At 40.0% G+C, this 15,423-nt stretch overlaps 1 protein-coding gene across 1 annotated transcript in view; it reads right to left on the reverse strand.

The window, feature by feature from the left end:
* The window catches only part of LOC140076197 (uncharacterized), a 54,122-nt gene that overhangs the window by 24,382 nt on the left and 14,317 nt on the right, over positions 1-15,423 (reverse strand). Inside the window, exon 4 of the mRNA XM_072122712.1 lies at positions 5,039-6,044. Within this exon, the coding sequence (XP_071978813.1) occupies positions 5,039-6,044 (1,006 nt within the window). The remainder of the gene's footprint in view (positions 1-5,038; positions 6,045-15,423) is intronic.

Genomic DNA, 15,423 nt, shown 5'->3' on the forward strand with positions numbered 1-15,423 from the left:
TAGATGCACTACAGCAAGGCCAGCCACCAGCAGATCAACCAGAAATAAAATATATAACGCTATTGTAGGCCTAAGTAAGCCGTTTGGATTCTCCTATGGCTATTTTCTAGCCAACTATGAAAGCACACTGCTATGCCAGATGAGATGACGCTGAGTTATGAAAAAATAAACGTAAAATAAAAAGTAAATGACAGACTGTGCCTAATTTCAATCAAACCCCTAATAAATTGTCCCACTTCGGTCTTTGCGATGGATATGTGCGTCACTAAGCGCTAAACACAACGGTCGCAAGTCTCACTGCAAATTCCTCACAATATGGTAGTAGATGCACTACAGCAAGGCCAGACACCAGCAAATCAACCAAAAATCAACTATATAACGCTATTGTAGGCCTAAGTAAGCCGTTTGGATTCTCCTATGGCTATTTTCTAGCCAAGTATGAAAGCACACTGCTATGCCAGATGAGATGACGCTGAGTTATCAAAAAATAAACGTAAAATAAAAAGAAACTGGCAGACTGTGCGTAATTGAAATCAAACCCCTAATAAATTGTCCCACTTTGGTGTTTGAGGTGGATATGTGTGTCACTAAGAGCTAAACACAACGGTAGCAAGTCCCCCTGCAAATTCCTCACAATATGGTACTAGCTGCAAATAAAAAAAAAAATGTATAACGTTATTGTAGCCCTAAGAAGGGCTGTTGGGTTCTTGTAGAATCACTCCTGCCTAACACTATTCTAATAGAACAGCCTAACGCTTTCCCTGACCAGCAGCAGCTCTCTCCCTAGTGGCATCCAGACACAGAATGATCCGAGCAGCGCAGGCAGGGGCTAGTCTATTCCAGGGTCACCTGATCTGGCCAGTCATCCACTGCTAACGATGTGTAAGGGTACCACGTCATGCTGGGTGGAGTGCAGAGTCTCCTGGCTTGTGATTGGCTCTGTTTCTGGCCGCCAAAAAGCAAAACGGCGGGAGATGCCATTTTCTCGAGCGGGCGAAGTATTTGTCCGAGCAACGAGCAGTTTCGAGTACGCTAATGCTCGAACGAGCATCAAGCTCGGACGAGTATGTTCACTCATCTCTACTCTTAAACAATGGCAAAGTGACAAAGACTCTTTTTCCGAGTTTACATTATCTAAAATAAAACATTATCACCCTTTTAAAGTAAAAAGTAAAACAAAAAATACAATGAAAAATACATTTGTTAAATTTAAAACATAAATTCCGGTGTCTGGTCACATTAATTAGCATCAATTATCTAAATTCTGTGGCGTCTTAAAATTTCAAGATTGTATCTGATGCCCTAAAATAAAAGGAACATTTTTATTTCTTAACTCTTTAAACATAAATTCCTTCATAAACTATAAATTTGAAGTTTTGTAGCATATAGATGACTTAGATTTTTTAAATTAAATTAAATAAAGGGTTCCATGCACACTAGCGCTTTATGAAAAAAAATTATGGAAGCAGCCGTATCAATTAACTTTTTACTAGAGCGAAAAATACATTCTGTAAACAACAAAGAAAGGAAGCAAAAATAGAGAGAGAAAGAAAGCAAAAACAAGCCCAAAATTATTTCCCAATTATATAAGCGACAAGAAACTAGAAACTGAAAGTGCCAACCTCTGAGAAACAACATGGGGTCATGGTGGAGGGAGATGAGGAATAACCTGGGGACATGGTGGAGGCAGATGAGGAATAACATGGGGTCATGGTGGAGGGAGATGAGGAATAACCTGGGGTCATGGTGGAGGGAGATGAGGAATAACCTGGGGTCATGGTGGAGGGAGATGAGGAATAACATGGGGTCATGGTGGAGGGAGATGAGGAATAACCTGGGGTCATGGTGGAGGAAGATGAGGAATATTCTGGGGTCATGGTGGAGGGAGATGAGGAATATTCTGGGGTCATGGTGGAGGGAGATGAGGAATAACATGGAGTCATGGTGGAGGGAGATGAGGAACAACATGGGGTTATGGTGAAGGGAGATGAGGAATATTCTGGGGTCATGGTGGAGGGAGATGAGTAATAACATGGAGTCATGGTGGAGGGAGATGAGGAACAACATGGGGTCATGGTGAAGGGAGATGAGGAATATTCTGGGGTCATGGTGGAGGGAGATGAGGAATAACCTGGGCTCATGGTGGAGGGAGATGAGGAATTACCTGGGGTCACGGTGGAGGGAGATGAGGAATAACCTGGGGTCATGGTGGAGGGAGATGAGGAATAACCTGGGGTCATGCTGTAGGGAGATAAGGAATAACCTGGGGTCATGGTGGAGGGAGATGAGGAATAACATGGGGTCATGGTGGAGGGAAATAAGGAATAACATGGGTTCATGCTGTAGGGAGATAAGGAAAGGGTCAATCTGTTCAATGTTTCTTTTTAAATAAAGGAAAATCCCCTGACTGATGATATGAGGAAGAATAATGTAAATCCTCTAACGACTTTTTTTGGTTTTTCTTTTCCATTTTTAACTCCCCACTTTTAAAAAGCAATACCTTTTTATTGTTTCATGTAAAGAGCTCTGTTTTGCTTTGTTTTCTGCGTAACAAATTGCACTTCATAGTGACGGTATATACTATTCTATGCCATGTACTGGGAAGCCGAAATTTTTTTTTTAATGCAGTGAAAATGATGAAAAAATGCATTTGCGTCATTTTCTTGTGGGCTTGGATTTTACAGCTTTCACTGTGTGCCCCAAATGACAGGTCCACTTCATTATGTGGGTCAGTACGATCACTGAGATAACACATTTTTATAGGTTTTATAATGTTTTTATACATGTTCAATAATTAAACCTGTAGAAAAAAAAAAATTCATTCTGCCGTCTTCTGGCGCAAATAACTTTTTCATACTTTGGTGTACAGAGCTGTGGGTGGTGTAATTTTTTGTGACTTTTGATGAAGTTTTCAATGCTTCTAATATTAGGACGGTGTGACCTTTTGATCACTTTTTATTGAGTTTTCAAACTGGCAAAAAAGTGCCAGTTGCGACTTTTGCCTTACGGGGTTAAACGTAGTGACAAAACTGTTATTATATTTTGATAGATTGAGTATTTTCAGATGCGGCGATATCTAATGTATTTATGATCTTTACTTTTTATTTATATTAATATGACTTCTAGCGAAAGGGGGGTGATTTGAATTTTAAGCTTTTTTTTTACTTTTATTTTTACTATTTTTAAGACCCCCTAGGTTACTTTAACCCTGGGTTGTCTGATTGATCCTAAAATACCAAGTTGTTTTTCACAAGTTTTGGAGTTCTGACATTTTACAAAATTAGTACTATAAGTTTGATTCTATAGAACTGTGGAATAACTGTAGAGACACAACAGGTGTATTATTGTTGAGGCAATTTTTTGTGCAATAATTGGAGGTTTTCTTTCGGAGTAAGGTATTTTGCGATCCTTGTGTGCAGCAATATCCTCAGCCCTGGTCAAAGACCATTGGGGGTGACCCTGATTTTTTTATATTTATGAAATCTCTGTAGATTCCTTGTGAAAATCAGAAATTTCACAAAAATTTCTCCTACTTCCGATCAACTAGCCAAACCAAATAACCTTAGTTGTTTGTATTGGATGTTGACTCTTGTAGTGAAGTATGTTTCCCGCAGTGGGTTTCCTGAAACTGCTAGTGATGAAAATATGGCCCACTGTCCCCTGAAACCTTAAGTCAAAGAAGATGATTTCGGTGGAATGAGCGTAGTGCGTGAATCTAGAGATGTGAAGTGTTTTTTGGACAGATTTCTTATATGGAAGGAAAACTCCTCCTTATGTGGAGTAGATAAATCTTGTTTAATTCTGTTTTGAAACGTATCCATAGAGGGTGTATGTGATTGTGATGGATAAAAGAACCGGTTGCTGACATTGAGGTCCTTGGACTGGTCAAAAAGTTGCCATCCGTAGCCTGAGATGTGTCCAGCAGCATCAAATTCACTATAGTAAGTGGCTCACCAAAGCTGAAATCACCACAAATGTTATTACAAATAATTGTCCATTGCAGACAGGAGTAACTTGTGTGACCATGGATTGTTCATGAGAAGGAAAATGTCTTTTTATCGGTAAATTGCTGACAAACTTATTAGTGCCACAAATAGAAAATAAATCAATTTGTGACATTAATAAGTTTGTCCGCAATTTAACGATAAAAGGACACCTGTTTTTCTTTCACTGGCCTGGAATAACCTATCTCATGCTGCTGTGAGCGGGGGGGGGGGGGGCTGTGTCACTCAATAACCTGGTCCTTGTTCCTGGAGGAAGGAACCCTCACTGCAAACTTTGACAAGAGCAGGAAAAGAGCAGGACAGCTTCAGACGAGTAAAAGAGGGAAAGAGGGGCAGGGGGGCAGGGCCAAAGAAGGGGCGGGGCCAGCACAATGAGCTTCCCAATTCAGACAGGAAGCAGCACACCTGTCGAGGGGACGAGGGCAGCACTGACAGCCCTGATTGGTGCGTATTTCAGGAAAGGTTTTCTGCCATCCTCAGCTGGCTGTATCTCTCTGCAGGTGGTGGGGTGTATATTCTGGGAACTGGATGAAAGATACGGGGCTCGTGCCCTGGAAACTTTGACATTGCGATGCCCCTGGCTCTAACACATCATAAATATGGCGCAGCAAGACAGAGAATAAGATCTGCCGAAAAAAAATGAAGAAAAGCCAATAATAAATTCCCCCGTGTTCACACTCAGGCAAAACATCAGCTGCTCCTTTATCCGAGCTCCTCCCCATTTTTCTCTCTTATTCTGATTGTGTTACATAATTGTACAAGTTCTCTAATTCAATCTGAAGTTTATTGGTTATTGCATCTCATACAACTCAACATCAAACTCAATTACAAATGCAGATCTTCAATAAGAACAAGACTTCTCCCCTTGTGGCTCCTCTCATATGTAAAAAAAAGGAAAATGTTTGCCACATTCTTAACATTAAAATGTTGTTTTTTCCTGTGTGAGAGACGTGTTTAGAGATGGGATTTCATTGCAAAACATTTGTCACATTGTTTACACAAACTGCTTCTCCCCTGTGTGATTTCTTTCGTGTTTAACAAGATCTGATTTCCTAATAAAACATTTGCCACATTCTGAACATGAAAACGGCTTCTCCCCTGTGTGAATTCTCTCATGTTCAATAAGTTTTGATTTCTGACGAAAACATTTGCCACATTCTGAACATGAAAACCGCTTCTCCCCTGTGTGAATTCTTTCGTGTTTAACAAGATCTGATTTCCTAATAAAACATTTGCCACATTCTGAACATGAAAATGGTTTCTCCCCTGTGTGAATTCTCTCATGTTTAACAAGATGAGATTTTTGAAAAAAACATTTGTCACATTCTGAACATGAAAACGGCTTCTCCCCTGTGTGAATTCTCTCATGTTCAATAAGTTTTGATTTCTGACTAAAACATTTGCCACATTCTGAACATGAAAACGGCTTCTCCCCTGTGTGAATTCTCTCATGTTTAACAAGATCTGATTTCTGACGAAAACATTTGCCACATTCTGAACATGAAAACGGCTTCTCCCCTGTGTGAATTCTCTCATGTTCAATAAGTTTTGATTTCTGACGAAAACATTTGCCACATTCTGAACATGAAAACGGCTTCTCCCCTGTGTGAATACTCTCATGTTTAACAAGATATGATTTCTGACGAAAACATTTGCCACATTCTGAACATGAAAATGGCTTCTCCCCTGTGTGAATTCTCACATGTTTAACAAGTTCTGATTTATGACGAAAACATTTGCCACATTCTGAACAGGAAAACGGCTTCTCCCCTGTGTGAATTCTCTCATGTTTAACAAGATATGATTTCTGACGAAAACATTTGCCACATTCTGAACATGAAAATGGCTTCTCCCCTGTGTGAATTCTCACATTTTTAACAAGATCTGATTTATGACGTAAACATTTGCCACATTCTGAACAGGAAAACGGTTTCTCCCCTGTGTGTATTCTCTCGTGCTGAACAAGTTCTGATTTATGACGAAAACATTTGCCACATTCTGAACATGAAAATGGCTTCTCCCCTGTGTGAATTCTCTCATGTACAAGAAGATTTGATTTTTCAATAAAACATTTGGCACATTGCGAACAAAAGAACGTCTTCTCCCCTGTGTTAATTCTCTCGTGCTGAACTAGATCTGATTTTTGAATAAAACATTTTCCACATTCCGAACATGAAAACGGCTTCTCCCCTGTGTGAATTTTCTGATGTGTGAGGAGATTCCATTTAAGAGTAAAACATTTCTCACATTTAGAACAAGAAAATGTCTTCCTGGTTGCAGTTCTTAGATGCTCGGCTTCTCTGTGGTGGCTCCTTTTTGGATTTTTAGTCTGTGTTGTATCAGAAGAAGTGTTCGATGTAATAGAATCAGATGATAGATTGTTGCAATGAAGGTCTGAGGGTGAAACCTTTCTGCTGTTGTTTTCTATACATGTATCTTGTGTGATCCCACAATCATCAGCTTTAATATCTGAAGATATCAGATGTTCCTCTGAGTCACAAGTAACGTCATCTACAATATAAGGTTGAATAACAAGTTGATCAATAACAAAGTTAATAAATCTGTAATGATATAAATATTTATAACATTTTATATATCATATCTCACCCTCTAAGATAAATCAAACAAGTCCAAAACCAGGGGAAAAAAAGACAGACAAATGTCCAGACTAAAGATGAATGATCCCTATTTTGTACATATGTGAAGCTTTATATTTCAATATATGTACATCTTTGCACCCCCACCTGTACATGACTGTACCCCTACACCTGTACATGACTGTACCCCTACACCTGTACATGACTGTACCCCTACTCCTGTACTTGACTGTACCCCTACACCTGTACATGACTGCAACCCTACACCTGTACATGACTGTCCCCCTACTCCTGTACTTGACTGTACCCCTACACCTGTACATGATTACACCCCTACACCTGTACATGATTACACCCCTACACCTGTACCTGACTACACCCCTACACCTGTACATGACTGCACCCCTACACCTGTACATGACTGTCCCCCTACTCCTGTACTTGACTGTACCCCTACACCTGTACATGATTACACCCCTACACCTGTACCTGACTACACCTGTACATGACTGCACCCCTACACCTGTACATGACTGTACCCCTACACCTGTACATGACTGCAACCCTACACCTGTACATGACTGTCCCCCTACTCCTGTACTTGACTGTACCCCTACACCTGTACATGATTACACCCCTACACCTGTACATGACTGCACCCCTACACCTGTACATGACTGCAACCCTACACCTGTACATGACTGTCCCCCTACTCCTGTACTTGACTGTACCCCTACACCTGTACATGATTACACCCCTACACCTGTACCTGACTACACCTGTACATGACTGCACCCCTACACCTGTACATGACTGTACCCCTACACCTGTACATGACTGTACCCCTACACGTGTAAATGACTACACCCCTACACCTGTACATGACTGTACCCCTATATCTGTACATGACTGCACCCTTACACCTGTACATGACTGCACCCCTACACCTGTACATGACTGCACCCTTACACCTGTACATGACTGCACCCCTACAGCTGTACATGACTGCACCCCTACACCTGTACATGACTGCACCCCTACATATGTACATGACTGCACCCCTACACCTGTACATGACTGCACCCCTACAGCTGTACATGACTGCACCCCTACACCTGTACATGACTGCACCCCTACATCTATACATGACTGCACCCCTACATCTGTACATGACTGTACCCCTACACCTGTACATGACTGCACCCCTACACCTGTACATGACTGCACCCCTACACCTGTACATGACTGTACCCCTACAGCTGTACATGACTGCACCCCTACACCTGTACATGACTGCACCCCTACACCTGTACATGACTGTACCCCTACACCTGTACATGACTGCACCCCTACATCTGTACATGACTGTACCCCTACACCTGTACATGACTGCACCCCTATATCTGTACATGACTACACCCCTATATCTGCACATGACTGCACTCCTACATCTGTACATGACTGTACCCCTACATTTCTGCACCTCTTTACTCCTATTGCTGCATTTTTATTTTTATGCAGTTGAGATGCATTTTTTACTGCAAACTGTGAATGTACAATGAAAATCATACATTTGATAAAAAGCACAATGGGGGTCTTCATTATCGACTTTAGAAGTGCCCACAATTTGGGCGCTGTTAGGGAATCCACCGCTTTTACAAAATGTTTTGGCGCACAATTAGAGCTGCAGAAAACTAGTCTAAGGAGTTCTATTGGCTCCAGATTTATGAAGCCAGGAGCTTGAGTGCACCATTTTTTTCTGGTGAACTCAGTTTAACGGGTGAACAGATTCATATCAGACTTCCGTGTCACAATCCTTTTGCAAACACTTCAGAAATACAAGTGCAATCGCTATGAACTCCCGAGACCAGCGTTTAGCTGCAATAATTTTGCACCAAAAATTGTACCCAATAGAGACGGAAATATCTCAGATTCACAAGCAGTGCCACAATTTTGCGCCCAAAAATAGAACAAGTCATGAGAGTCAAATAAACACCAATATTGTGGAGGCACTCCCGCTATTTTTCCGTTTGAAAGGCTATATTTTGTGGTAGTGGATATAGGCAGAAATAATGTGGCAGAGGAAAAATTATTTCTAGAAAGCAATGAAGGCTGTCAGTACTCACCATCCTGGGGGTCCTTGGCACCAGCTTCATGTCCTCCTTCCCAGGCTCCCTCCTCCACACATATCTGGATCAGCTCTCTCTCCATTCTGTGTCTCAGTCTCTCAGTCTAAGCTCCTACAGTAAGATCTTCCAACAAGAAGTTCTCCTCATGTGAGTTGTATCTGGGTTTCTTATACTACTTAGTCGGCCCCCTTTTGTCTCAACAACCTCCCCCATGTAAAGGAAGGGTGTTGGTCCCACTTCCTTATCAGCGAGGCTTTTTGTTTAAGAGTGTCTTGTTATGAGTGTTCTCCTTTGTTATGTGTTTATTATCCCTTCCCACTAAAGAAAGGCCAGGATGTGTCTTTCTGATGAAACTAGATAACTTCATTTGCAAATCATTTGAAATGTCGCCCTGTGATTCCCTACTGATTCCACATCCTGAACAATAGGGAATGCAAATCCATGCAGACAAGGCGTCTCCAATGACCATGGGACTGCCCTGTCTGGGAAATGGCTTCATGGAGCAGAAGAATATCATACAATCAAGTGCTTTTTATGTCCAATCAAATATTGAGATATGTTTTTATTTTTAAAATAATTTTAGGAAACATTTTTAGAATTTCTTTCCAGTCACAAAATCAGTATTGGTGCTGTATAGTAAACTTTTGTTAGTAACATTTGTATTTCAAAGTCCTGCTTTTTTATAACTGTATTATACAAAGGGTGATGACGTGATGACGTGCTGACGTGCGGAGGCGCGCGCGTCCCGGAAGTAGCGGCTGGTGTGCGAGTGGAGTGGCGCGGAGGAAAGTGGCGCGAGAGAGACCCGGTGGGGCTCGCGAAGATAATGCCCGTAAAGACATATCCCGGGACTGTTTGGTGGTCCCTGGAACGACCGGTAACGGCCGCCTGAGGAGAGAGCTGCGGCTTCGGGGTAGCGGTGACTACGAGAGAAAAGATCTGAAAGAACGGATCCAGAGGACTGAGTCCCGGACCGGACAGGAACAGGTGGGGAGGGAAAATATAGTTGATCCCCTGGACTGAGCTAAGGATCTAAGAGGGGAGTAAGCTTGGATGTTGAACTGTGCTGGCCAACTGCTGGTAAAATCGTAAAGTAAGTGCCTGTCACTATAAATTCCTAAAATACGAAGAAGCAAAAAGGAACGGATAATTAATCAATTACTAACTATTGAAAAATAGCAGAAGTCTTAAAAAGGGTACATGCACAGCGGAATGGGAAGTATTAATTAAACGCTATTTCCTTATTGTGTGAAGAGCTAATTATCTACTAATTTAATAAAATAATATCAGAAGTGCAATAAGTGTTAACACACAGTGGATATGTGAATTGATAACTAACTGCTATTCCTAACTGTGTGAAGAGATAACTATCTACTAATTTACCAAACAATAGCAGAAGTGTAAACATAGTGTTAGCACACAATGGAAATGTGAAGTGATAACTAACTGCTATCATCTAATTGTAAACAAGTGTTAACACACAGTGGACATGTGAAGTGCTAACTAACTGCTATTTCGTAATTGGGGGAAGATTTAACTATCTACTAATTTAATAAAGTAATAGCAGAAGTGTAAATAAGTGTTAACACACAGTGGACATGTGAAGTGATAACTAACCGCTACTTCCTAACTGTGTGAATAGATAATTATCTACTAATTTACCCAAGCAATAGCAGAAGTGTAAACAAAGTGTTAACACACAGTGGACATGTGAAGTGATAACTAGTTGCTATTCTCTAACTGTGTGAAGAGATAACTATCTACTAAATTACTAAAACAATAACAGAAGTGTTAACAAAGTGTTAACAAAAAGTGGGAATGTGAAGTGATAACTAACTGCTATCTACTAATTGTAAACGAGTGTTAACACACAGTGGACATGTGAAGTGATAACTAACTGCTATTTCCGAATTGTGTGAAGAGTTAATTATCTAAAATTTACTAAAATAAAAGCAGACGTGTAAACAAGTGTTAACACACAGTGGACATGTGACGTGATAACTGACTGCTATTCCTAATTGTGTGAAGAGATAAGTATCTACTAATTTACTAAACAATAGCAGAAGTGTAAACAAAGTGTTAACACATAGTGGAAATGTGAAGGGATAATTAACTGCTATCTTCTAATTGTAAACATGTGTTAACACATAGTGGACATGTGAAGAGATAACTAACTGCTATTTCCTAATTGTGTGAAGAATTAACTATCTACTAATTTTCTAAACTAATAGCAGAAGTGTAAACAAGTGTTAACACACAGTGGACACGTGAAGCGATAACTAACTGCTATTTCCTAACTGTGTGAAGAGATAACTATCTATTAATTTACTAAAACAATAGCAGAATTGTAAACAAGTGTTAACACACAGTGGAAAGGTGAAGTGATAACTAACTGCTATCTTCTAATTGTAAACAAGTGGTAACACACAGTGGACATGTGAAGTGATAACTAACTGCTATTTCTTAATTGTGTGAAACTATTTATCCACTAACTCCGTGACAAGTGCAATATTGTCTGACGGGCCACATAGGTCAACTGTTGCTGTTCTAATATAAAGTAACAAAGCCCCTTCTTCCTACTGTATAGTACGGGAATTGCTAATAAAGCCTAATACAGTCAAAGGAAATATACACTGCAATTAGAAGCGTCTGCTCTGCCTCTCTGTTCCTCGTATACTCTACCACTCCGGTCCAAATGCCTACCTGTAATCACATGTTAAATAAATAAATATTGTAGTTCTGATCTATGGGCAGACCAAAAAAAAGCCCCAAAAAGGCGGAAAAAATGACATCATATTATACACCGAGTCTGAGGAAAAACAAGAACAAAGGCCAGACAAATATGAATACCACACTCCCAAAAGATGGAGATATAGAGAATAAGGAGTGTGCTACAGGGAATCAAGAACCGACAACCCCTTCTAGCCAAGTCTCACCGGCTGCAGCCTTCAGTAGTAACATAGAAAGTGCAATGGAACGTATAATGGACACATTTTACGATAAAATACATATTGACATGAAAACCCTGTCAAATGAGATCAGACAGGAGGTAACACAGTTGGGTGAAAGAACAGCAAAGACGGAGGAAGAAATAAGTAATGTAGCACGCACATGTAATTCATTGATAGAGGTGGCTCGAACTCAGCAGGAAAAAATAGAGCGACAAGAATTAAAGATTCTAGAACTAGAAGATCGGTCTAGGCGCAACAACATCCGCCTCAGAGGTGTACCGGAGAATATTAAAGACCAAGAGATCTTGGTCTTTTTATGGGACTTAATGCAAGCGTACCTCCCCGAAGCAACAGATTCAGATCTGATGATCGACAGGGCACACAGATTAAAAAAACCGGATACGGCACCCGCTCAGGCTCCACGGGACATTATTGCGAGAATCCATTATTATCATGTTAAGAAAGAATTTGTCCAGGCAGTCAGGGCAAAGAAAACGGTACCTGAAAAATATAAGGATATAAAGGTGCTGCAAGATGTGTCTCCTGGGACTGTAAATAAGAGACGAGCATTTAAGAATGTGACTATGAGCCTGCAAGCCAGGAACATACGTTATAGATGGGGCTTTCCAGTGAAGCTAATATTTGAAGTTGAAGGCACAGGTCATATATGTACCTCTGCGACCCAAGCAGAGGAACTACTGAAATCATGGGGATGGCCGATAGAAGAATCTGCGATACCCTCGTGCGCCCAAATCCCGCAAAAATTGGATCCTGGATGGCATCGAGCACACAAATAACCGCAAAAACGGAATGTCTGCCACATTAACAGATGGATCATCGATTATATCTGTTACTGTCACGTCACAATCTGGAAAAGGAAATTCCAGGATTGTACTTCCCTTATCAATTGTTTTGGTTTATGAGGGAACAATTATTAGTACATATGGCACTTACATGTTTTACTAATCTTAGTTTTTTCTTTTTTTTTTTCTTCTTTTTCTTTTTTCTCTTTTCTCGTCTTTTTCTAAGGTATAAGGGTAAGGATAGGGAGAAAGTGGGAGAGGTCTTGAGGAAGTGGGGGGCTCGATATGATGAGGGACAGTCAAAACATATCCTAGGGAAATGAGTATCAATTTCCTTAGTATTAATGTGAGAGGGTTAAATTCGGCACGAAAAAGGTTTTTGGTGTGGAAAGAAATTATTAATTCACAGTGTAAAATTGTGTTCTTACAAGAAACGCATTTGTTGCAAAAGGATATACACCGATTTAAGAATAGCCAATTTAGTGCTATCTATTATGCATGCAATAAAAAGAAGAAGAGTGGTGTCCTAATAGCAATTCATAATAGTCTGAACCTTATAGTAAATAAAATAAATAGTGATGATGAGGGCAGATATATCATAATGAACTGTAATTTAAACAATACGGCTTTTACGCTCGCCAACATCTATGCCCCTAACAGCAATCAGAAAAAATTCATAAAAGAAGTATTTAAAAAAATTAGGGAAGGCCAACATGGGGGAGCTATTATTGGGGGAGACTTTAATTCTATAATAGACTTGGACTTAGACACTACCGGTAATGCAAAGAGAATATCGATTAAAGACATTATATATCAACAGAATTATCATGATGTATGGAGATATCTCCATGGGAATGAAAAGGATTTTACCTTTTTTTCGAAGCCCCATAATAGCTACTCTCGCTTGGATTATTTCCTAGTTGATATGAATTTATTACCTGCTATAAAAGAAGTGGCAATAATGCCAATGGTTTGGTCTGACCATGCTCCTATTAAACTTTCATTGCATATAAATCAGATTCGGAAAACCAGACCGAGATGGAGAATGAAAACAAGATTACTTAAACTGCACCACAAGGAAATAGGCATAAAGGTAAAAAACTTATTAGATAGTACAGGGAATGTTAAGCTAAACTCGCTCCAGTGGTGTACGCATAAAGCTAGCATCAGAGGGACTTTCCAAGAACTAAACAGTAGACAGTGGAAAAGTGATAACAACGAACGTATAAAAATAATTAAAGAGATTGAGGCATTAGAAAAAATTCATAAGGAGACTAGAGATGCTAATAGTTGGGACAAACTAAATAAAGCTCGCAATAAGCTGCAGAATACATTTTTGAGAGAATATACGGAGGATTTGTATAAACTTAATGCAAAAAAATACTCACTGGGACACAAAGCAAAGGTGTTAACGAAAAGCCGAGTAAGGAAGCTGTGTGACAACAGGATCGAAGCCATCAAAAATAAAGCGGGAGAGACAATTAGTGACCCTCAAAAAATTTTGGGGGTATTTGCGGATTTTTATTCAGGTCTTTATAATTTGGAAAAAGTAGAAGGTTTTCAGAAGCCAGACCTGGGCCGAATCAACAAATTTCTCGAGACATTACATATTCCCAAACTTAATAAGGAAAAAGCTGAGGCCTTAGGTGCCAGGTTCAGTGCTGAAGAAGTACTTAGAACTATGGAGAATCTAAAAAAAGCAAAAGCCCCGGGCCCCGATGGCATTATTAATGAATTCTATATAGAATTTGCTAACATCCTTTCCCAACCGTTGACTGATTTATTTAATAACTTTAGGGAAGGAGGAAAATGTTTGAAAGAGATGTTGGAAGCAACAATAGTTACAATCCCTAAAGCAGGAAAGGACAAAACACTTTGCGAAAATTATCGACCGATATCACTTCTTAACTCGGATATTAAAATATTTTCGGCAGTCTTAGCGGCAAGGTTAAGAGTGGTCATTGAATCAATAATTCATCTTGATCAGGTGGGCTTTATGCCAGGTAAACAAACAAGAGATTCGACTAGACGTACTATAAACCTAATAGAGATTGCAAATAAAATGAGAGCCCCCAGTGTACTTCTGTCAATTGATGCAGAAAAAGCATTTGACAGAGTACACTGGGACTTCTTGAAGGCTGTTTTGGTAAATATGGGCCTACCAGAAACTTTTATCTCCTTAGTTATGAACCTCTATAACAGGCCCTCAGCCTTTGTATCTAACATGGGACTCTCCAGCGAGAAATTTGAACTAAGTAATGGCACCCGACAGGGGTGCCCGCTGTCCCCCCTGCTCTTTAATTTGTTTATCGAGCCCCTGGCGTGCTCGATAAGGCGTAATAGTGAGATAGAGGGAATTAAAACGAACATATCGGAGTATAAAATTAGTTTGTATGCCGACGATATTGTGATCTCATGCTCCGACCCGCTGGTTTCGTTGGAAGCCTTAGGGAATACGCTTGAGGAATTTTCAATATTGTCTTATTACAAAGTAAATGCGAGTAAAAGCCATATTTTGGTTCTCAACGGGAATCCTATGTTGGAGCAAGAAATTGCAAATAGGTTTAAATATGTAATCGCAAAAGAAAGTTTTGTCTATCTTGGGATAAGAATAGGACGAACAATAGATTACACAAGAAAAGTTAATAGTCAGTTTGTTCTCGATAAGGTTAAAGAGATATGTAAAAAGGGCTCATCTTTAGGGACAGCTTTACTAGATAGAGTCTTTTATGTCAAGCAAAATATCTTGCCGATAATTCTGTATAATTTTAGATGTGTTCCGGTTCCACTAACTAAGCATGTCATTAAGGAAATAGAGAGATACTTAGTTATATGGGTCTGGGCATACAAAAAACCAAGAATAGCGAGGAGGGTCCTCAACTGTCCAAAGAGTTTGGGAGGAGCAGGACTTCCTAGCATAGCGCTCTATCAAGAAGCAG

The sequence above is a fragment of the Engystomops pustulosus genome, chromosome 8, assembly GCF_040894005.1.
Source record: "Engystomops pustulosus chromosome 8, aEngPut4.maternal, whole genome shotgun sequence".
Taxonomy (NCBI): Eukaryota; Metazoa; Chordata; class Amphibia; order Anura; family Leptodactylidae; genus Engystomops; species Engystomops pustulosus.